Source organism: Pyrus communis, chromosome 15 (assembly GCF_041283825.1).
Source record: "Pyrus communis isolate YQ-2024b chromosome 15, ASM4128382v1, whole genome shotgun sequence".
Classification (NCBI taxonomy): domain Eukaryota; kingdom Viridiplantae; phylum Streptophyta; class Magnoliopsida; order Rosales; family Rosaceae; genus Pyrus; species Pyrus communis.
Window position 1 is genome coordinate 40,402,063 of NC_142579.1, and position 22,951 is coordinate 40,425,013.

The window sequence follows — 22,951 nt, forward strand, 5'->3', positions numbered from 1 at the left end:
ATATATTTTACCTAACAACAGTGGAGTGTTTTGATTTGTGGGGCCAAGGCAATGCTGTACCCGTATGGTAGAGATCGGTACTCATATATTGGCATGTGGTCTAAGCCACGGCAAAATTATTCGTACTCGCTACTAAGACTCCTGATGATTAGTGAACGCGGCCTTATACTGAGTACTAATAAAAAAATTAATCATCAATATGAACTCTTAATTTGTTATTAGTCCATAAGTGCATGCACTACTAGCATAAAATCACTGATACATGAAGAGTTCAAATAATTTCAATTAATTTGGTGGACTGATCAGATCTCGATTTAACTATACGTGCATTGACCTAAATTGATTGTCATTTCATCACATACACCCACACATGCATCGTCAACTTGTATCCATGGGAACACAAGGAAGTCAAACCACTGTTATGCTTAACTAATCCCATATAAAATTAGGTTTCTCCATTAGTGAATTGATTTTTTTTTCCTAAAAAAAATAGAAGACAAATAATGGCTTATAACTCAAGTAGTTAAGAGTAGTATTTATATACTCAAGAGTGTGTGTTCTAATTCTTCATTTCGTGGTTAATTATGTGTCATATTCCCTAATATTGCTCATAACATAAATGAACGATGCTACAAAATAACTTATCACATTTTCATTTGCTTTTGAGCTAACACTAAGGTAGTGGTTGTTAGAGAGAATTAGCTTGGATATGATTACTACTATATTAAAGGAATTTTCCAAAGAAACAACTTCCATATGTCTAAGTTGAAGGTAAAAAATTATTCCTACTATTTCCCACAAGAATAGTAGAATTATATTAAAGAATAACTTTTTCTTCTTGAGTATCTTTAACTTAGACAAAATATTGGCATTGTCATCAATTTTTCCTTCAAAATATGTTTAAGATAATGAATTATTGTATCCAAGTCAATCCTATTAACAAACGCCATCTAAATTTCTTATAGCATAATTACTATTCCAGCTTACACAAACAAATTGAGAAATGAAACCGGGCTTATAATTATTAAATCAAGTGGTATAAGTCGAGTGCAATGGAAAGTAAGAAGATATTGGTTTTCAAATTTAGTTTTGGATGATTACTATTTTAGCTGTACATTATTACGGTAGAAATTCATTTTTAAGTATTAAGTATTTTTTTGAAAAAGCAATATTTTAAATTATTTTTATTTATAAATGGAAAATTGGAACTCAAATTCAAGGAAGCCGCTATACTATCTTAACAAGTAATCTAACTCAAATATGCAACTACTGGGTAGTCTTTTAATAAAGCAAAAAATCATTGGTTCATAATTGAAGACAAAGTTAGAGATGAAATTTTAACCACTGGGATTTGAAGATACAGATATAAAATAATATACAGATATAGAAATGGACTAAGTAATGAATCTACACCAACAACATTTTATAATATAATATAATACCAATATCGATAGTAGTATACAAGGTTAGTTGAAGAATAGGTCAGCCTTACTCTCTATAAATAGGCCTCATTTCTCAAGTCCATAACACATGCATATTATCGATTACAAAGTATTCATATATACTTTTATCCTCTAGCCATCTTATTGTTGTCTTACTTAGCCAGCTATACCAAATTTACGAAATGGCTGCTGCCAACACCCACCACCTTCGCTCAGTATCAAAAATTGGGATTATAGGGGCTGGTATTAGCGGAATCGCCGCCGCTAAACAGCTTTCAGGCCACAGTCCGGTGGTTTTTGAGGCCACTGATTCCATCGGGGGTGTTTGGAAACACTGTTCTTACAATTCTACCAAACTTCAAACCCCTCGTTGCGATTTTGAGTTTTCTGACTACCCTTGGGCTGAGAGAGACAATTCATCTTTCCCTTCTCATGTAGAGGTTTTGGAGTACTTGCATGGCTATGCCACACACTTTGACCTATTTAAATATGTCAAGTTCGAGTCCAAAGTGGTGGAAATACGTTATGTTGGTGGTATTGATGACCATCAAACCACCACCCAATTTCCCATGAATTCGACCTCCGGGGAGTATGGTGGCCTTTTCAATGGCCATCTTGTTTGGGAGGTCGCTGTTCAGATGTCCAGCAATCCAAACATCATTCAGGTTGTTTTTCTTGAAGATTTGATTTTACTCAAGTTTTAGTCATAATGTTCACACATACTCCTTGATTAATTCTCTAATAACAAAGCATGACTCTTAAATATGATGATATCTGCTATCAATATGAACTTCTATATATGTATTAAGTAGTTAAGCATTAGTATTATCGGTGATCAATCTTGTACGATCATATCCAATTCATTGATCATATTATTGCTGATTACATCTCTCACATGTTTAACGTGGTATTCATTGAAATTTTTCTGGACACATAATCCACCTTTTGATAGTATATGTTACACATAAACGTGTGAACTTTTACTTATTAAGCCTTGGTAATCTTCGTTAGTTACCAGCTAATTGTTCCTACTTTATTTTGGACCTTGCAGTGGTATGCATTCGAGTTCATCGTAGTTTGCATTGGAAAATATGGAGACATACCAAGAATGCCGAGTTTCCCGCGCAACAAAGGTCAAGAAGTATTTCAAGGCAAAGTCTTGCACTCCCTGGATTACTCTAAGCTTGACCAACGAGCGGCTCGTGAGCTCCTCAAAGGCAAAAAAGTTGCAGTTATTGGCTACAAGAAGTCAGCTATTGACGTGGCAGTTGAGTGCGCAGAGGCAAACCATGGTATATATAAAATAGAAAAATCTGATCCGAAATCCTAATCATATTATTAAATTCCAAAAACATTACAAAACCTAATTAACAAGAGTAATGCTATTCATACTATGTTTTTATACCACCTTAGGTGACATTTGATGTGGACAGCCCCATCATTTGAAAAATTTGTAAAACCCAAGGAAAGGAAGGAGAAAGACTCATTGTATACCATAATCATCATTTAATTAACTACTTTTTCTTAATTACCAGTTTATTAAATAATGAACAAACTTTAAAATTTTGATTAATTCAAATGATGTGGCTGTCCATATCAAATGTCACCTAAGGTGGTATGAAAATGTATTCTAAAAACATGGTATGAATAGCATTACTCAATTAACAATGATACCTGACCCCATAATTTCTTCACTTCATGGTCAACCTAGTGGGAACTGTCAGTGTGAAAAGTAACATAAGCAACATAGATTATGTACTAAACTCAGTTGACTACACGTTATCCGTTTTACCGATCGTAGCTTGCTTTCAGGCTTAAGCACCTACTTAATTTGCCTTACCCATAATGAGCATCAATTTATAGTACACCATGACTACTTCAGATAAAATAAAATCATTGTAACAATATTTGGATGCTTGATACAAATTTGTGATATTTATCGACATTTGAAAGAGAAATATTACAAAATTATAGCTAATTGGTAATTTTTTGTTTTCATACAATCAAGAGAGCTCATTCAAATATAATGCTCTAAATCATTGAAACATGACATTTTGGTTTGCTTTCTTTTTTATTGTGGTGAATTCAAGGACCCGATGGGCAGGCATGCACAATGGTGATAAGGACTCTACATTGGACAGTTCCATCTTACTGGATTTGGGGGCTTCCATTTTTCCTGTTTTTTTCGACAAGGTCTTCTCAATTCCTCCACGAAAGGCCAAACCAGAGCTTATTCCGAGCCTTGTTTTGCCTTCTTTCATCGCCTATGGTAAATTCCATATTTCTCAACGCACTAATTTAACACCCTAGTACTACTCTTAATTATATATGTATTGCTAGTTATTCGTTTACTAACTATATTGCTTCTTGTTTTTTAACCAGAGGATGGTAATTTCCAAGTTCATAGAATCGTACTTGGAGTGGAAGCTTCCCCTTGTGAAGTATGGACTAAAGCCTGATCATCCATTTTTGGAGGACTATGCTTCATGCCAGATGGCTATTTTACCGGAAAATTTCTTCGCCGAGGCGGACAAGGGCAAAATATTGTTCAAAAGGTCATCAAAGTGGTGGTTTTGGAGCGGAGGAATTGAATTTGAAGACAGTACCAAATTGCAGGCTGATGTTGTGCTTCTTGCAACTGGCTATGAGGGAAAGCAAAAGCTCCAATCCATATTGCCTGAGCCTTTCCGCAGCCTCATGGTTGACTCCTCTGGCACTATGCCCTTGTATCGGTGAACCCTAATTACTCGTCAAATATTTGACATGTTATATATTTTTTCTGCTAACATGACACATTCCATTTTATTTTAAATTGAGATTGTATTGTTATGTCGTCAAATTGTCAAATCTAATACAAATCCATTTTATTAATAGTTGAGATTGACAATACAATTTACATAATATGTCAAGTAGTATGAACAAATACTGCTTTGAGATTAAACCAAAGTTGTAGGTACCCTTATATTTTTAACTGATTACTCACAAGTGGTAGTGTGCACATATAAAATATGTAACTAATTATATAATGATTGCACATGCTATTTCAGGGGTACGATTCATCCATTGATTCCCAACATGGCATTTGTGGGATTCATAGAGAGTGTTTCTAACCTGCACACAGCAGAGTTGAGGTGCAAATGGCTAGGAAGATTGGTTGACAACAAATTCAAGCTTCCCACTGTCCAAAAAATGCTTGAACAGATAGGCAGAGAGATTGAAGTGATGAAGAAGACGACCCGATTTTACAAGAGGCACTGCATTTCAACTTTCAGTATCAACCACAGCGACGACATTTGTGAAGAGATGGGATGGAAATCTTGGCGGAAAAGTAACTGGCTTTCAGAAGCTTTTTGCCCCTATAACAGCCGAGACTACGAAGAAGAAGATTAAAACCGAAACATGCAATTTGCACTACAAAGTGGGCAAAGTTTGTTTTAAAGCGTCAATATCAGCTCCCTTTTAAATTTTATTAAAGTAACTAACGCAGCTATTCGTATGTTCGGGGAGTTAGTCTCTTAAGCGCCCCATATGCTGGTTTAAGCATTTCTTTTTCATATTCATATTATTCATAATAAAGCTGTGTTTAGCTGTTTGTTCAATAAAATAATAAAATTATGCTTTTGTCATTATATTGCTATATACAAATCTCATATTGTTCAAAAAAAAAAAATTTCTCTCATAAATCATTGGCTCACAGAGAGCAGCCCATGGAAATCAAATCTTCTAAATTATGATGCAATAGCCCTGAAACTTACAAAAACTGAAGATTTAATTGAGGAAAGATTTGTAAAAGTTTCCAATATATCAAGCCAACAAAAGAGATAAAGGCATACTCCTTTCTTACTCCATTATTTTACTCTATGGCCTGCCTAATATATTTTTTTTGCAAGCCATAATACTCAAAGATGAAAAGGAGACTGCAAAGAAAAAAAAAGTATTTAAAGAATTAATAACAAAAAAGAGCCAAAGATTTGATTAACAAAAACACATCAATCCTTGTCGTGCTCAGGCTAACCACTCCCCATCAACACCTTCAATTTCTCCAATGTCCATGCTACAAGAAAATGAACATAGTTAAACTTATCAAATTGCGTTTTTTAATTATACGGCCATGCAATAATATGGATTTCACTAAGTAAAAGTAACAACCAATTATTCAAAGAAGTGAAAATAATCTCTAATTTAGTCAAACTACGGGTAATGCTAGATATACTAAATTTTTAAACTAAATTCGTAACTAATGTGTCGCCAATGGGAAATAACCATGTTAATCAACATTTAAATAATAATTCAATCATCAACAACCACATCAAATGATTTATAAAGTTTAGTTTAAAATTGGATGTATTTTTGCTTACCACCATAAACTATGATGTATGCTCACCATACACCTCATCATCTAACACATGTCATTTTACTTAACCATTGTTTATTTTTTTTTCAAATTGGAAAATAAACATTTAACATTAAAGTTAATCAAAATTAGTTGGAAAGACACGTTAGATAATGAGATGTATAGTGAGCATACACCATAGTTATAATGATGATAAAAAATATTATCTAAAAATTTATCATTAAGCTCATTATTTACGAAATTTGAGTTTAACTCCTCTCATTTAATACTTTTAAACCATGATTCTAAGTGCCTTGAAAAATTTCGACCATTTCTCGCTTGAAAAATTTCCACCATTTCTCGCTCAAACTGAAGGCCTTAACATACTTGTACTTTCATAATTAAACTTACACAGCTCTCGACAAAGCTTTTGGTCGGAACGGAAAAAAACCTCTCAATTGATCAAGCTGACTAAAAAAATGAAAAAAAGCGAAGCTGATGAGAGACAACAAAACCTGTGGCAACAACACTTTTTCTTCGCCTCCCACGTATTTTAATGGCTAGCTCTACGAATGACAGCAACTTCGATCCACAAAAAAAAAAAAAAAAAAAAAAAAAAAAAAAAAAAAAATCCAATTTACTAATTTTCAGAAAAATCCAAGATGGAACAGATTTTAATCATACAATCACTCACTCACAATATTTTCAATTCAGAAGAAAATAAAAAAATAAAAGAATTTGAGATGAAAAGATAGAAACAGTTTTCCGAGTTTGCAAAAAATCTGTTGGGTTCTTACCAAGGCAATGCAGGATCTTGAAAATAATCGCCCGAGTAGCAATCATTCAAATGATCATTCTGAAAACAGCTCTCATTTGCATTCAACCAGGCTGGAAATTCCATGACTGCATCAAACGGATGGTGGTATCCATCGTCCTCATCCTTCTCTTGTGGGCCCCCACCGAGCTCCACGACCTTCAAAAACTTAAACCACCATGCTGACGTGACCAAATTCATGGTGTCGTTCCACTCCATCTGGTGCTGCTCCCCTATCGATCTGATCTCCGCCATCTCCTCGTCGTCGATTGCTGCATGCATGCCATCTCCGCCACTGATTGCGATAACCCCGGCGGAGTCAACAGCATCAGCCACCGCAGGAGCATCCCCCGCTTCAATATGGAAAGAGGAAGAGGCTCCTGCAGCTGAGAGAATTTCAGGATCGGTAGTGGGAGCAGAGAGAGTGGGGGAAGAAGATGACGAGGGAGACCAGCCGGAGGTGGAGAAAATTGACGGGCTGTTGGTGTTGTGGTAAAGGGTTGTGTTTAAATTGTTGAAATCTTGGAAGTTGAGGTTGAGGCCAAGGGTTTGGTTTGGAAGTGTGAAATCAAAATTTTCGTAAGGTAGTGGAGGTGCAACTGTGGAATGAGTCCAAGAATATGGATTTGAATATTGACATGGGTTTGGATATTGGTATGAAAAATCAGATGAGAAAGGCAGAGTTTCCTGATAATTTGACGTGCTTGACGGGTAAATTCGAGGGTTTCTCCTTGATTCGATCCTCGCTTCTTGTTTGAAGCGAGGTCGGGATTGTGGCTCAAGTGCTTGTTGCTCCTGAGGTTGTTGGTCTTGTTGTTGCTGTTGTTCACTGGCTTGTTTCATAGCTGCCCTATGAAACTTGAGAGCAGTAACAATCTCTCTCCTAGCCTCAGCCATGTTCAAAAGCCTCTCTTGGTAGGGCCTGCTGGTGTGGAGTCTCCGCCTCACTTGTTTTTTGTGTTGCTGAGGCTGGTGGGGTTTCTGGGTTTCTCCAAATTTTTGGTTGCCAAATTTGGCAGTGTTTTGACTTGAGATACCATCACAGTCCAGTGCGACGTCCTGGTTGGGATTCATGGGCTCTTTGGTTCTTGAAGAGGTGAGCTGTTTCACTAGGCTACGGATGTAAGCACCAGAGAGATTATGAGGCTCCTCTTTGAGCTTACTGCATTTATCACTTTATCTAATTCCATTAATTGTTTGGTTTTTTTTGTTTTGATGATCGACTCAGCTGCCTAATCTCTCTCACAAATTTTAGCTGTAAATAGTGGGAAATGTAGGAGGTGGGTGGGTTGAGAGAATCATGGTGTTTTCCTAAATTCTGAAGAACAAAGTACACGCCGTACAGATAAGCACAGGTTGATCTGTAGAACTCCGGAGGTGCTCTTGGGTGTTATAAATAGCAGGGGACAGTCTAGTGTTTTTAAATTTTCTTGGATTTTTCTCTGATTTGGCAAACCTCTCATTTGTTACAGTTTTATTCAGGATAAATTAGGTTCCATCCTCGTTTTCTATCTTTTTCTCATTAGTTAAAATCAGATATCTTTTTTTTTTTTTTTCAAGGTCTTTTGAATTTTATCCTCGTCACTATTGATATATTAAATGAGTAATACATAATGCAAGAAATTTTTATTAACACTTCAAAAATTTAATTGTGTACAATAGTTCCCTAATGCAAATCCAGCTAGTAGGTTAAGAGGAATTTTTTAATCTTAAGTTGTATATTCGTTTATATTTATTTTCTTAGAGTAATGCTAGGAATGCCAAATTTTTAAACCAAATGATATGGATGTTGATAATTGAATTGTTACTTAAATATTGATTAACGTGCTTCTTATTAGTGACACATTATTTTGTTTATAAATTTGGTCTCCTAACATTATCTTTTTTCTTATTACTTGACATAATGTGAATAAAAATAGACACAAAAATATTTATAAAAAAATACAAGGCACACTCTACCACTAAATAGTCATAACAGTACAAAAGATATCACAAATGAAGAAATCAATGGAAGCAAGAAAGGTTCGAAAGCTTAAAGAGAGAAAGAGAAATGAGAGTTCGTTATTTTCTGAAATGATTTTCCACACTTACATTGTTATCTCAACATGTATATAGCTTGAGAATACTAACAGATTATCCTAACCATTCTAACTACCTTGACAGAGCAGTTATAACAGTAATAACCACAGCTGCCATGTCATCAATCTTTAACTGCAAATCTGCCATGTCATCAGTGAGCTGCCAAGTCATCAAGTCATCTGCTATAGTCAACAAATAGGTCATAATTCTTACCCTCAAGTGATATAGAATTATGTGCTAAGTGGTTTATGAATCTTAGCTCAAGTGACTTGAAATGAATAAGAAAAAGATACAAATCCTACATTGGAATCATCGTATAAATTTAGAGAAATGAGAATAATAAGCTTGTTAATACTCATTAAATCAACACTAAGATAGAATCAAAATCTATTCCAAATTATTGTCAGTGGATGGAAGCCTAGCAGAACAAATTCTGATGTGAAGGCGATGGCCATATAATTTCGACCATATCGTTATGCAGCGATATTTGCCGTGCACAGCTAGGACATTGCTCAAAATATATATAGCCTACTCACTCGAAAATGTTTATTTTTCTCAAATTGATTTTTGGATATTTTGGACGATTGTCCATGAAAATGATAACAGATGGAGTTGGCATGCATGCATGCAACACCAGGACACAAATTCACTCAATATACATGCAAGCCACAGTCCATAGACAGACACCTCCGTAACAATTGTTGTATAACGTGTGCTAGTAAATAATCCGTAGCAGAAAATAAGAAAAATGAAGAAGCAAAAGGAGAAAAGAGAACTGAAATTCAATTGAAATCAGTACATAGAGTATATACTATGTTTGGATTAGAAGTTTCAAGAAATTATAGTTTTAATTGTCAACATTGCACTCCAAAAAACAACTAGAAAGTCATTGCTAAGAAGCTAAACAAAGGACTTTCTAAATGACACCTTACAAGTTCCCTAAAAAGTATTGCATATATCCGGTTTCAGTTCTCTCCATCTTAACTTTTATAATGCATTCTTAACCAATTTGATCGAAGTTTCATACAATTTCATCTAAATACCCGTATACTGGATGATCATTGGTACTGTAATTTTTCTAGTAATTAACTCAAGACATTAAGGACACTTTAGGCATAAAACAATTGGATGGTGTTCTAGTATCTTGTCTGCAAGTAAAACGGGACCAGGTTCTAAAAACGTCAGCGGAAGCCTACTCAAAGATTGACAGAAGAATCTCCACTACCGTTGTAACCTTCCTGTTATAAATTTCTGGTTTTTGGTGGAGAAAGGAAACCATCCAAATTTTCTGTTTTAAACAAGTTGTTGAACTTGGTTTGAATCTGTTTATGAAACAAAGAACTTGGACCTTTTGGCTTTTGCAAAGGCGTGTCACAGCATGTTAAAGACAGAAATTCTCCATACCTCCCTCTATCTCTCCCTCAAAACCTTCTTTTAAATTATTAGTTCTTTCTTTTCACTTGTTACTGCCTTTTCTAATCAACTTTTTCACTGTCATTCTTTACTCTGATTGGTGGTGACAAAGACATGGCTGCTATATCTCAAATAAGAGTTTACCAGAAACCGACAGAGGGGAAAAATAATTTTTTCCCGTATCTTTTTTTATTTAGTTATTGGATTAAACAAAATAAAGGAGAACTAAGGATTAAATTAAGAGAGATATGCGTAAAGTGATGAAAATGAAGTCTGACAGAAACTTAATTACATCTCAAATATCACAGTTATGTAATATATCATAATAGGCACCTGAGATATCATGATACCAATAATACATCATAGTTGAGATATCATATCTCATGCGTATGAAAATTATTCTCGACATAGATAATTTAACAAATCAACAATATATAGTAGATATAGATCTTCTCAAAATCCTACACTGACAATGTCTGCTCTAAACACTATATGCTATACACTGAGAAAGTTTTTTAAACTAGAAGTTATGATTGTTAAATCTACAAGGAGAGGGAAGACATCCTCATATGATATCTGTTCAAATAGTCCCTTAAATTGTTTGACTACGTCAGAAATGTCTGCTAGACTATATGCATAAAGAGCAACAATGTAAACAGATGGGTATGGCAGCGAGTTTTCATCTAAACTGAGTGAAAACCAATTGAAAGACTGAAAATATTATAAAATCAGCTAAATTTTCTTTTCCTTCAATATACTTATCTTAGTTACCATGAATTTTATGATGTATAGCCACCAAAATTCTAATGTATACCATCACGAAAAGCAGTTTTTGAGTAGTATATATGGTTCTAAATAAAATGTAATCATCCAAGTAGATCATTTGACAAGCTTCTGACTAGCTAGCAAAACTATTTCATAAAAAAAATCCGAGAAAAACTAGAATTATCCACCCACCTAAATTTATAGGGTCATTCCAAATGAAAAATATGCCACAGAGGCTAAAATTGATCTCCACATAGTGTTTTCATGATTGGAACATAGCAAATCTTGCCATAGAAATAGGAAAGGGATCCGGAGATCCACCAAGTTCGAAGATCCGAACCATGAAATTTGATCCAACAACTAAAGTTATTATAGTTTTTGAAAACTTTTAAAGCAGATTTTTGTTTGTAGCCGTTGAATCAAATTTCAATAGCCTAAATGTCCAGACTTGGTAAATTAAATGGAAAAGATTCAGGATCCGGAGAGAATCCATTTCCATAGAAATAAATATAAATAAGTAACGCAAGCACTAACATTACTGAATAAAAAAATTCATTAATTCCAACAAGTGTGCTAGTTTACCATTTTTCTAAACAAAATAGAAACTTCGAATAAGTAAAACCTCTAACTTTTAACAAATATAAATCAAACTAAATATCATCTTGGAGCAAAATACTTCAGCAGATGATTAATTCACAAACAAATGAGAAGGATTAACAATAATTGTTCTGGTAAAAAAGATACGCATGATAAAGATAGATCAGCAAACTATATATCAGAAGGCAACTTAGAAGAACAACATCAGATGATTTACAAGTGTACAGGGACATGAGTGGCATAAAAAATTTGGAATAATAAAACAATAAAATGCATAATATATTAGAAGGTATGAAAGTGGGAGAGAGAGAGAGAAACAGGCCTTTCCCTCTGCGGTGTTCTGTGGATAACATCAGAGTTGAATGGGTGGAAGGATGGATGCATGTGGGCTTTTGATTACTTGATGAGTTTCTCTTTTCTGATAAAATCAAAGACAAGCAGGCAGCTTCCACCAATCCCCTCGCTTAGCAGCAGGTGCAGGTGTCTTCGAGATAAAATCACAAAACAAATGCCTTTTGACGAATCACATTCACCCACCAAAACCCTAACCAACCGCCTCACACCGCTCTCTCTCTCTCTCTCTCTCTCTCTCTCTCTCTCTCTCTCTCTCTCTCTCTCTCTCTCTCTCTCACTGGGGATTCCATTCATTTCACATTTCGCACCGCTGTGTTTTTGAGAGAAAATAAAACTTCTTATCTCTTGAGAGTCAAATGGTAACATCAGCTCTAGTTTTTATATTACCCTTTTAGGTTTTACACCAAAAAGAACTCGCACTTGTGCAATCCATTCATACTCACTAGTAGCTCAGGTTTTTTTGTCCGCCCTTATTGCAGTCATCGCAGCAAAGGCATTTGATTTGCAGGCCCCTGCTGGTCGTGCCATTTTCTCTCTGCCCTCTCGTTATCCTATTAACAAAGATATATATAGTACCCCTCAAGTCTGAATTAGGGTTGTAGGCTGCAGGCTGGACTTGACTAAACAATAGTACTGCCTTGTAGTATTAAATAAGGACCTAACTCTTACCAACAATGGACCCAAATTAATGGAACAGCATCCCCTCTTATCTAAGGATGAGGATCCTTATGATTAAGAAATGTGGGTTGTTTGATGAAAATTTAACTGCTACAAACAGGGACTTCCTTTAAAATTATAATGATTATAACCGTTGGATTTTCATATAATGGCTCATGCTCTTTGGTCATGAGAATGCTCATCTTTAAGATCAGGAGATGAGAGGATCCTGATCCCAAATTAATATCATTTCTAAGAGAACATGTAATTGGGTAGAAACAGTGTTAGGTAAATGTCAGTCACAATCACCGTGCAGTGATGGAACTAGGGTTTTGATTCGGCATGGCCTAGAAGACAGTGAAAAGTTTGTGTGACCGTATCACCGTCGTGCAATTTTGTGATTGAGAATTTATATCATTCGTTACTACAGTTTATTGATAAGTTTTAAAAGTGTAAATTTTGATGTGTAATATTAAGGAGGTAAAAAATTTAAATCAAATAATGCTCATTAATAAGTAATAAGAACGTTAATCAATATTTAAATATTAATTTAATTATTAATAATCACATTATTTGATTTATAAAATTTATTCTCCTTAACATTATCTAATTTTAATTTTAAGTTCGAATCTTGTTGATAAAAATTAAAATACTAATTTATTATAGCCGTTTCATTATTTGATTTTGCCCAAATCTCCTAGACCTCAATGCAATTACATTAAAAAGAATGAAATTTTTGGGTGACCGTGAGTTATACAACCAAGCCACAAACTAGTTCTGCCTTTGGTCAGCCACATGCGCATATATAGGCGAAATAAGAATAAGTAATTCTCAAAATCACTCAAATGTGCATAAGCACCCTTAGAATTACAGAACGAACGATTGCGGTAGGAGTGGACTTGATAATTGACAAGCAACACTAGCAATGCTCGTATGATGATATTCTACATAAATTGCTCTTAAACATCAATGTTGTTTCAATTTCTTGTTCAAGAAACAAAATTGCTCTTAAACAAAGTAGTATATCCAAAATTTACAGTATTTTGATGATCAAGAAAAAAATTTACAATATTTTCAGTACTTTTTTCCCTTCTCCAGGAAGAAAGGGTGGAACCGCGGAGGTGCACAACGCATTACGGAAAATTTTCTCAGCTTAAAAAACGGTGGGACCGCCTGTGTAGGCACCGACGGGTATGATGTGACGGATCGTAATGAAACGGCTTTCCACTACACTAACGGAGCTCACATGTGGATGCCACGTGGGTTGAGGTCCAAGGCTCCAATCAGAGCGAGGCTGCCACGTGGGAAACGACGAAGGGAACGTGAAATCGGCAGGAATTGGGCCTGGCCCACCTGGCCATAAAAAGCCTGCGCCATCCATCAATAACCTTATTTACCGTCCTGGTATTTGCCAAAACTATATAAAAAACGAAAAGGCCTATTCTTGTTCAACCATCACGTCAAAGAATTTTAGACACATATTTTACATGATACGTTTGAAATTTAATCTGATGAAATGTTTTAGTAAATATTTTAAAACCATCGTCTCGTCCTCTTAAATATCATTATTTCTGGATAATTGAAAACTTAAGAGTTCATGGTGAGATTGTGGATTTGTTGTCATGAGAAATTTTCATGGTGATAGTCATTCACTATGCCATGATATTAATCTCTTATGCTATCACATTGTGTTCAATTGTGCATGTATCAACATTATGTTTTAATTTTATAATATTATTCTTTATTATAACACATAAATAAATAATAGCAGCTAATGGTGTAACAACTCTTAAAAGTCTTTTGCAAAATAATATATTGACTTTAAATTACTTAAATATTAAAGCCAATAGAACTTGTGTAATCTCCTCTATTGCGTCCTGAAACTCCGTTCAGCACTCGTAAACACTGGGTTAGTATAAAAGTCATAATTATAACAAAAATCATGTAAATCGCGGGGAGTTTATTTGCTACCAATTTTTTAAAATAGATTTTATTGGAATTATTTTTGCTTTACCATAACAAAATTATATAGGGAAGTACAAAATAATGGCCGAATGGTATTGAATGTAGTAAATTAAATAGAAAGCTGTTCATTTATTGGACTCGGTAAGCTAGATAGGGACCTCTCATGAGACGAGAGGGTGGCAGGAGCTCTGCATGCAATTGCAAGTAGCTGCTGCTGCTGTTGCTGCTGTTGGTAGACTCTTGAGTGACACAGTTTGCTGCAGCTCATCTCCCATTTTCATTTAACTGCAAATTGTATGGTCACTTTCCGCTATAAGTGGGGGTGGCAGTGGACCATAACATTTTTAATCTGCCGTCGTCACCTACAACCCCCTCTCTCTCTCTCTCTCTCGTGTGTTCTAGAATGGTATAGAGAAGCTGCTAGCCATTTTCAGAAAAAGAAAAAAGATCTAAATTCAAAGGAGCTAACTTTGGTAGTCACGGTTTCATACGACAAGTTGCAGCCAATAAAAACCAAGTAAAGCCAATCCTCCATCCTCATGTTACCTACCATACCAAGTTACCAACATACGTGTGTGTATGTGTATATTCACTCACGTATATATATGAGCTCTTTTTTTAGGATAGATCTTCTTTCATGTGACGAGTTCATTACGTGTCAATTGGTTATTAGCCAAGTAATGCTTTTTCTAAACAAGTGACCTATAAGGATCATATATACACTTGCGCTGTGGAGTTAAAGAAAAGACAAAATTACTGAATTTTAAATAGTCACTAAATAATCATGAAACGATGAATGCAAGAACATTATCTTTATCTCGTTTTTGCTTTGGTTGAGCAAAATCTCATGAGGAAACTAGTCCTATATATGATAATATTTTATCTACTTGTCCACCGTCGATTATTCATCGTTATCATCATCAAAATGTTTTTTACAACAACTTGTTACCAAACAAAAACACTTTGCTGCTTTTCATATAAAAGGATTGAGATGAATTTTTATGATCTATCTATCTATTTAGAAAGTCTTGTTTTTTGTTTTTCAGAGTCAATTAAATGTGGGCACATGAGACTTTGGTGACATGCATGCAAAAAGGTAACAGAAGTTGCATACAGAATTAAAATCAAACGATGGGTTGCCCTCAAGTTGGACAGTTGGTCATATTAATCTTGCAAGCAGCTTCTCTATATCATGATTCTTGCTGAATATAACAGAAGAAAGTCACAAACCATTTGGAAGCAGTCTATTACCACATGAGTATTTTTTGCCATTTGTAAGCGACTACAACTTATTGGGTCACCAACGTATTTCTCGTTGAACTTTTAAGCCTAAAAATGAAAATTAGATTAAAAATATTAGCGGAGATCGTTGGCTTGAACATTTCTGGAGTGTCCACGAATTTTACAAAGCCTATATTGGGGTAAAATATTTCACAAAAATAGGTTTGGTGATGGTTTATAGGTTTTCCCAAAATCTGTTAAAAATACAAAAATTCGAGATCACGCATTTTATATGCAAAATTTATACTGTTTTTGTATTAAAAGAGTGGTACAAATGTGATATACGAGAAATATGTTACAAGTCATTTGAAATTTGATTGTTGAGTCTTTCCTTACTAACCCATACAAAACTCTTGCAAAAGTTTGGGTTTCTCCTAACAAGCCGACGCCAATAAAACATGTGATACTTGTGGTTGGTGGCCCAATTATGTATTCCAAAGGTAGCATAAACTTTACATCACAACCTATAAGCTATTGGGCTGATAAAAAAATGTGTGCCCTCTTGGAGCTAACAACATGAATTCACAGAAGCCATGGCAGCTCAATCTTCAAAGCACTCATTTAGCGAAAGCGTCTTAAGACTCTCAGCAATAGCATCTGCTGGAGTATACGAGTAACGTGCTTTCCACTTGGGTTCCTGATCAGGCCGAAATTAAAAAAGAGAGGAGATGCATATTTCTTAACTTCTTATGATAATGCAGATTATGTAATGCCGGAAGCCTGAAACGACTGTTGCTTAATAGCTTGCGGCGATATGGACATGAAGTCCCTATAAGATAAGGGGTTCACATTAGGATATGGATTTCTTGATCTGTTTTCCCGGGCTCTTTGCCTTGTTTTTGGGGTGTGGTAAGCAGTTCAATGATCACAATTGATTCACCATAAACATGACGTAGATTTGAGGAAAGAAAAGGTCTAGTTCCGCCAATACATTCCACACGAGGCTTTAACGTCTCTTCAATAGTATCTGTCTCATCAATTGCGTCTAAATTGAACTTCACCTAAAAATGCAAACAATAGTTAAGCCAGAGAACAGATCATTTTCATTTATTGCATGATGATTCAGAATAGTGGGACATCATGCGTACCAGTAGCGTGTGTTTGACATTGTATGAGCTCTTACAAAAATCACGGTTTTCAGAAGGGAACGGTTTCTGCCAAGCCAACAAGATACCTCATTTAGAAGGGACGGCAACTGATCGACAAATTTAGTCACCGAACTTAAGTTTTCTGATTGTCTGGTAGCATAGCTCCAGCTGCATTTTATCAATAATTTTATGATGCTTGAGTAAATTCGTTACAGAAAAAACGATATTATTTCTTCTTTTGAAGCTTTATTACTATTGTTACGCCATATATAGCATCTGAACTTGAGAAAAGTTGCAGAACTGTGCCAGAGCTACTGTTTGAAGACTGCGAATGCTAACCTTGGTCTTATATAAGAGATTTTTCAGTATGCTCGAGACACGGTTTAGTACACCATATGTCACTATGCAAATGGTGTGATACTTGTGTTATTAACAACTTAAAAATAAACTTCTCTCCACTTATATAATAACACATGGTGTATCACTTATGTTCTGGATAGAATGAAAATTTTCTGTTTTGTATAAGGGTATGGCTACAATGCCTAAGAATTATAGTCGTTCTATCTATCTTTTTTGTAGGAATTAAATTTTAATGTACAAACCTCACTTTTTGTTTTCTAGCATATTCAATGCTCCGTTGCATTTTTTCTATATAAATGGTTTGCCTATAAAATATTAATCCATGATCCTAGTCTATTACTTAAGCAGATGTACCTGGACAGAAGCGAACACTTCGTTATCTTACCTAACGTCAGACAAATCGTATTATAACTGTTGGGTTGGGGAATACGACAGCAACCGGACTTAAATAAATAAATTGATTGACTTGGAAATTGGAATCATCGTATAAGCTGGATCAGAAGAGAGACAATTTCACAAACCATCTGCATCTCTTGTTCATCATTTCCTTTTCCACTGTCAACCAATTTTTGAGGCAAATGGCTGACGGGATCATTCCCATGCTACTGGATCAGCTGGCTTCAACAACTTATGAGTAGGTGGACGGAGAGGAGAAACTTGTTTTGAACACCAAGAAAGATATTGAAGAATTTGCTGGTAATCTCGAAGCTATTCAAGCCGTCCTCGAAGATGAGGAGCAAAGGCAATTCAAGGAGGCCAGCGTGAGGATCTGGTTGGATCAGCTCAAAGACATATCCTTCCAGATGGTGGACGTGCTGGACAAGTAGAACACTGACATGCTGAGACAACAAGTTGAGAAGCAGGAATGAGAAGGTGAAAATGCTCTTGTTACTAACAAGAAGAAGAAGAAGGTATCTCTCTCTGCTTTCCCTAGCTGCTTTTGTTTTTGCAAAGCCAACGAGGTGATTTTTCTCCATGACATTGCGGGTAAGATAAAAGATTTCAACGATAAGTTAAGTGTGATTGATGAGCAAAGAAAAAGGTTTGAGTTTCAACAAATAGAAAGAGGCATTCAAGAATTCCCTGAACGACATAAGACTTCATCTGTTGTCGTCATGTCAGAGGTATTTGGTCAAGAAAAGGAAAATGACATTCTGATCACAAAGTTGTTGAGTGATCGGAGGGAGCTCCTAATCATCCCTATCCTAGGGATGGGAGGAATGGGAAGGACAACCCTGGCCCAACTAGTTTATAATGATGACAAGGTTAAAGCCTATTTTGAAAAGAGAAGTGGGTTTGTGCCTCAGACCCTTTTGATGAGATTAGATTGCCAAATCCATAAGCGGTGATGGTGCTCCAAGTTCAAATAAGTTGGACCGTGTCTTGCAGTTCATGTAAAGATCTATCCAAGGAAAAAGGTTTCTCCTTGTCCTAGATGATGTAAGGAGCTACAACAGTGAAAAGTGGGAACGATTAAGGGCACCACTAATCTAGAATGGTGCTCTTGGCCGTAGAATATTGGTGACCACAAGAAAGCATGAGGTTGTTGATATGATGAGAGCAACAAGTGACACGATTAATTTGGTAGAGTTGAGTGAACAATATTGTTTGTCAATCTTCACTCACATGACATTTTTTGATAGAGAAGTAGGTGAGTCTAAGGCGTTTGAAGATATTAGTAATAAAATTGTAGAAAAATGTAAGGGTTTTCCTTTTTGTTGCAAAAGTTTTAGGCAATCTCATGCACAATAAGAGAATAAGGAGGGAATGGTTAGGTGTTTTGAACAGTAAGATATGGGATCGAGAAGAGGTGGAGCAAAAAGTTTTCCAACCACTATTACTAAGTTTTTATGATTTGGCGCCATCCATTAAATGTTGCCTTTTGTATTGTGCTAGTTTTTCTAAAGATTATGAGTTTGAGAGAGAATGTTTGATTAATCTTTGGATGGCACAAGATTATCTTAATGCAAAAGGGAATGAGGATGAGGGAGAAATCGGTGATGCTATTTTTGATAACTTAGTAGCACGATCTTTTTTTCAAGATTTGAAGAAAGATAGTGTCAATGGTAAAATTATAGGTTGCAAAATGCATGATATTGTTTATGACTTTGTGCATTCTCTCATCAAGAATGAATGTGCGATCATCGACGTTGAGGATGTTGGCAATGAAATAGAGGTTTTGGGTGAAAAGATTCGCCATTTGACCTTAAGGTTGAAATTTGGTGAATCACTTCCACTTTCTCATGCATATTATAATTGCAAAAGTCTACGTACACCCAGTATTCTTTGTTCATCCAGTCCTAAGACGATAGACTTCAATTTCATTTTACAACTGAAATGTCTTAGGACATTAAATTTGAGAAATAATGGCATAAGCAAAGTTCCAAGGGAAATTGGTGATTTGATACATATGAGGCATATTGATTTGTGGAATGGTGGTTTGAGTATATTGCTGGACAATATCAGTAAGTTGTACAATTTGTATACCTTGCGCCTTTGTGGCTCTGTTTCACTAGAAAAACCACCTGACAACATGAGAAAGTTGATTAGCTTAAAGCACCTTTATGTTAAGTATTGTACTGTCATAAGCTAAAGTACTTGCCAAAAAGGATTTTGAGATTAAAAAACTTGAAAACAATTGATGAATGTGTTTTGGTTTGTGGTGGCGATGATGATACAACAACATTACGATTGAGAGATCTGAAATTCTTGAACCTCCAGGGCAGTCTCAACGTAAGATTGAAGTGGAATGTGAAAGATGAGAGGGAGATTGAGAAAGCACAGTTGTGGGACATGAAGCAACTCTTTCATCTCAAAATTAATTGTATGACCGTTACAAGAAGACAACAAGCACTGTTGAGATACTGAATGTCTTACGACCACACGAAAATCTGGAATCTTTATAAATTTCTGGTCAGTTAGGCTACACTTGCCCAAGTTGGATGATGTCTTTGCACAACTTAAGATCCATCTTTCTATTGGGATGGAAGGAATGCAAGTTTATGCCTCCTCTGGGAAAATTGTCATTCCTTGAAATCCTAACCTTATGGGGAATGGAGAAGGTGAAAAAGGTTGGTGGTGAATTTTTGGGAATAGTCAACGAAGAAGATGAAGCGTCATTGAAATCATCATCATCCTCATTTTTCCCGAAGTTGAAAGAAGTCAAAATCGCCTACATGCCGTTGTTGAAAGAGTGGGAAGTAGGCGTGGAAGGGTGGAACAAAGAGGAATCTGAAATTTCAATCATGCCATGCCTTTCCTCCTTAAATATCCGTTACCGCGAAAGCTTAACAACACTGCCAGACTTCCTCTACAAAACACCACTGCAAGAGCTTACCATCTACAAATGTTCAACGCTTTCAATGCGCTGCGAACATCCCAAACATCAACATCTCATCCTGGTAATTGAGCTCTATCTTATTACACATTTATAGATGTATCAATCACAAATGCTATCATCATATTTGTATAATTTGCTTCTTTTCTTCTTCTGAATTCAGACGATCTTCAAAGGACATGAGCAATGTGGATCAAGTGGTGACTCACAAGCTAGGCGTATAGATTAATCTTCTTTGGAAAGGTAATTCTCTTCTTTTATATATATCAAATTAGTAATATAACTTTTCACGCACATCTTGATTTATGACGCGTTTTTTGATAATTATTCATCTGTACATGCCAAATTCCATAGTAAATCTCCACAGTGCATGGATTCGCTAATCTTAGTTGCACAATTTTCGCACAACATACGAGAGACTAAGCGGATCTAAGCTCTCTATGAACCATGGCCTTGTCTAAATGTCTCTTTGCATACGAGACGGCGAAAATTTTCGAAATGGACACTTAAATCTCACAAAAGCAAGTATTTCAAGGGAAATAAGCATCCAAGTCTTCATTTTCAAGTAAAAAACTCCACAAAATAGTCCCAACAGACGCACTTAAAACAGTATTCGTTGTCTGCACGCTTTTCGCTATTCTAGAAGCACTTAAAACAGGTTCATACCGCTTAATCTGATTCCGCCAAAGTTAAGAACCCAAATACCATGTGATTATAATACATATATTTTCTAGGAGATGAACATAAACACGATCAGAATCGGTATCTGCAATGTGCTTCGTCATAATCTCGAAAGTCTGTTTCCCAAATGAAAATGCCATTACAGTAAAAGAAACCACACTCATAGACATGCTTAATGTAACGAACTGAATAAGAATTTATGAATGAAGCTGCAAATTTGACAAATTGTTGAAGATGTAAACATTAAACATACATATATTCACCACCACGAATCGCATTCGCAGCCCCTTTTCTGTCTTCTTCGGCCTCCTTCTCCCTCTCCTTCCAACTCTCGTACGCATGATCATCCGTCTGCAGCTCATGCCGGCATATCGGACAAGAATTGTGCTCATCCTGCCACAATCAATGCCACCCAAAAACCCCAGTCGGTGAGTCACTCTAAAATCGAATTGAACGCAACCAATGAGACACATTAACAATATAGCAAATGTTCAGAAATTCTAGTTACCAGCCATGGCTTTAGGCAAGGAGGGTGGAAAGTGTGCTTGCAGGGCAACTCCTGCATCTTGTCATTGACAACCAAGTTCTCCTTACAAATGCAGCAGTCCGCGTCCTCTCCGAGCTTCTTCAACACTTCCTCCGTGATCGTGACTACCGGAAGACTGGCCACCACCTGTTTGCTCGCAGGCGGGACCCTTGGAGCCGCCCTCACGTCATCCAAAACCCCCGGCGGCAAAACGCTGTCGAGGTTGTCGATGAGTGACTGAAGCAGATTCACCGCGCTTTCCGAGTTCTCTTCGTTTCCGGGATCCGACTCAGAAGACGACCCCGCCGCCATGGCCGCCGTCAATAGATTCGACTGCACCAGCCACTGCGGCTGCGGCGGCTCCCGATCCACCGTCAAATGCCCCTCAAACAAATATCCTAAAAAACCAATAATTCAATTCCAATAGGAGAAAATAAATTTTGGGTTTTTGTGAATTTCCACCAAAATTCAAACAAATTTCCCAAATAATTACATAAATTTTGGGTTTCTGTAATTTTCAGAAAAGGGAAGATCTTTCATACCTTGATTTGGAGAAGACGACGGCTGCAGGGTGTCGTTTTCCTGATGAACGACCTGTCGTGCCCCGTCGATGCAAGCGAGCAAGTGGGCCTTCTCGGAGGGGTCGGAGACGAGGGAATGGGCGAGCTGAAAGAGGGCGAGTCCGGCGGCCCAGAAACCCAGCGACGTGTACCGGGTCTTCAACACGGTGGCGACTCTACAAACGACGCCGTAGAACAGTTTCCGGAGCGACGGAGAGGCGGAGGAGTAGTGGTCGCGGAGCAGCGAATTCAGGGCGGCGACGGCGTCTTCGAATTTCTGCTTCCTCGAAACGTCCTTGTGGAGCTCCTCCAATCGCTGCTCCAAATTCTTTTCGTCTTTGAACTTGAACTCCATTTTTCGGATTCGGGTTGAATCGATTTGTATCGGTTTTTTTCCTTCCTGCGTTTTTGGGTTTCGGATTAGTTATATTTCTGGAGTTTGGCTTGGCGAGGAGGTCACCGTTGGGAGACGAAGGTGGGAGCGGATCCTCTGCGCGCCGTCTCATATGTTACCTGTTTCCCACTGTCTATCCACGTCACCGAGTTCCCACGCCTTCTCCTTAATTCACGAACGACACCAGTATTAACGTCGTTTGTTTTACACGTGGTTGCTTGCCTGAGTTGCCTGGTGGGTTGGATAAGGAGTAGGGTTGGGTTCATCTAATCTCATGTTTGACACTCAAAAATTAATATGAAGCA

General features: G+C 36.5%; 3 protein-coding genes and 1 pseudogene across 3 annotated transcripts; 2 read left to right on the forward strand and 2 right to left on the reverse strand.

The window, feature by feature from the left end:
- The first annotated feature begins 1,570 nt into the window (after window positions 1–1,570).
- On the forward strand, window positions 1,571–4,957 carry LOC137708204 (putative flavin-containing monooxygenase 1). Its single transcript, XM_088685945.1, has 5 exons — window positions 1,571–2,107; window positions 2,494–2,734; window positions 3,533–3,711; window positions 3,825–4,174; window positions 4,490–4,957. Exons 1-5 carry the CDS (start codon window positions 1,625–1,627, stop codon window positions 4,830–4,832), a joined length of 1,596 nt encoding a protein of 531 aa, XP_088542071.1. The 5' UTR covers window positions 1,571–1,624; the 3' UTR covers window positions 4,833–4,957.
- A 239-nt stretch (window positions 4,958–5,196) lies between these two features.
- Window positions 5,197–7,791, reverse strand: LOC137708083 (protein AAL-toxin resistant 7-like). The gene is made up of 2 exons (XM_068447077.2): window positions 6,573–7,791; window positions 5,197–5,496 (listed from the first exon to the last, which is right to left on the reverse strand). Exons 1-2 carry the CDS (start codon window positions 7,661–7,663, stop codon window positions 5,448–5,450), a joined length of 1,140 nt encoding a protein of 379 aa, XP_068303178.2. The 5' UTR covers window positions 7,664–7,791; the 3' UTR covers window positions 5,197–5,447.
- Window positions 7,792–17,658: 9,867 nt separating this feature from the next.
- LOC137740842 (putative disease resistance protein RGA3) lies at window positions 17,659–20,714 on the forward strand (annotated as a pseudogene).
- Window positions 20,715–21,335: 621 nt separating this feature from the next.
- On the reverse strand, window positions 21,336–22,751 carry LOC137740851 (E3 ubiquitin-protein ligase AIP2). Its single transcript, XM_068480661.2, has 3 exons — window positions 22,235–22,751; window positions 21,675–22,090; window positions 21,336–21,559 (listed from the first exon to the last, which is right to left on the reverse strand). Exons 1-3 carry the CDS (start codon window positions 22,605–22,607, stop codon window positions 21,410–21,412), a joined length of 939 nt encoding a protein of 312 aa, XP_068336762.2. The 5' UTR covers window positions 22,608–22,751; the 3' UTR covers window positions 21,336–21,409.
- Window positions 22,752–22,951: the final 200 nt, after the last annotated feature.

Bases quoted from the DNA above. Each gene is read 5' to 3' on its own strand.
- LOC137708204 (XM_088685945.1), top strand. From the start codon at position 1,625: ATGGCTGCTGCCAACACCCACCACCTTCGCTCAGTATCAAAAATTGGG. The intron at 2,735-3,532 runs GTATATATAAAA...GGTGAATTCAAG, and splicing joins GTGCGCAGAGGCAAACCATG to GACCCGATGGGCAGGCATGC. The intron at 3,712-3,824 runs GTAAATTCCATA...TTTTTTAACCAG, and splicing joins GCCTTCTTTCATCGCCTATG to AGGATGGTAATTTCCAAGTT.
- LOC137708083 (XM_068447077.2), bottom strand. From the start codon at position 7,663: ATGAATCCCAACCAGGACGTCGCACTGGACTGTGATGGTATCTCAAGT. The intron at 5,497-6,572 runs GTAAGAACCCAA...ATTTTCTTGTAG, and splicing joins CAAGATCCTGCATTGCCTTG to CATGGACATTGGAGAAATTG.
- LOC137740851 (XM_068480661.2), bottom strand. From the start codon at position 22,607: ATGGAGTTCAAGTTCAAAGACGAAAAGAATTTGGAGCAGCGATTGGAG. The intron at 22,091-22,234 runs GTATGAAAGATC...TTGGTTTTTTAG, and splicing joins GTCGTCTTCTCCAAATCAAG to GATATTTGTTTGAGGGGCAT. The intron at 21,560-21,674 runs GTAACTAGAATT...TGATTGTGGCAG, and splicing joins CTTGCCTAAAGCCATGGCTG to GATGAGCACAATTCTTGTCC.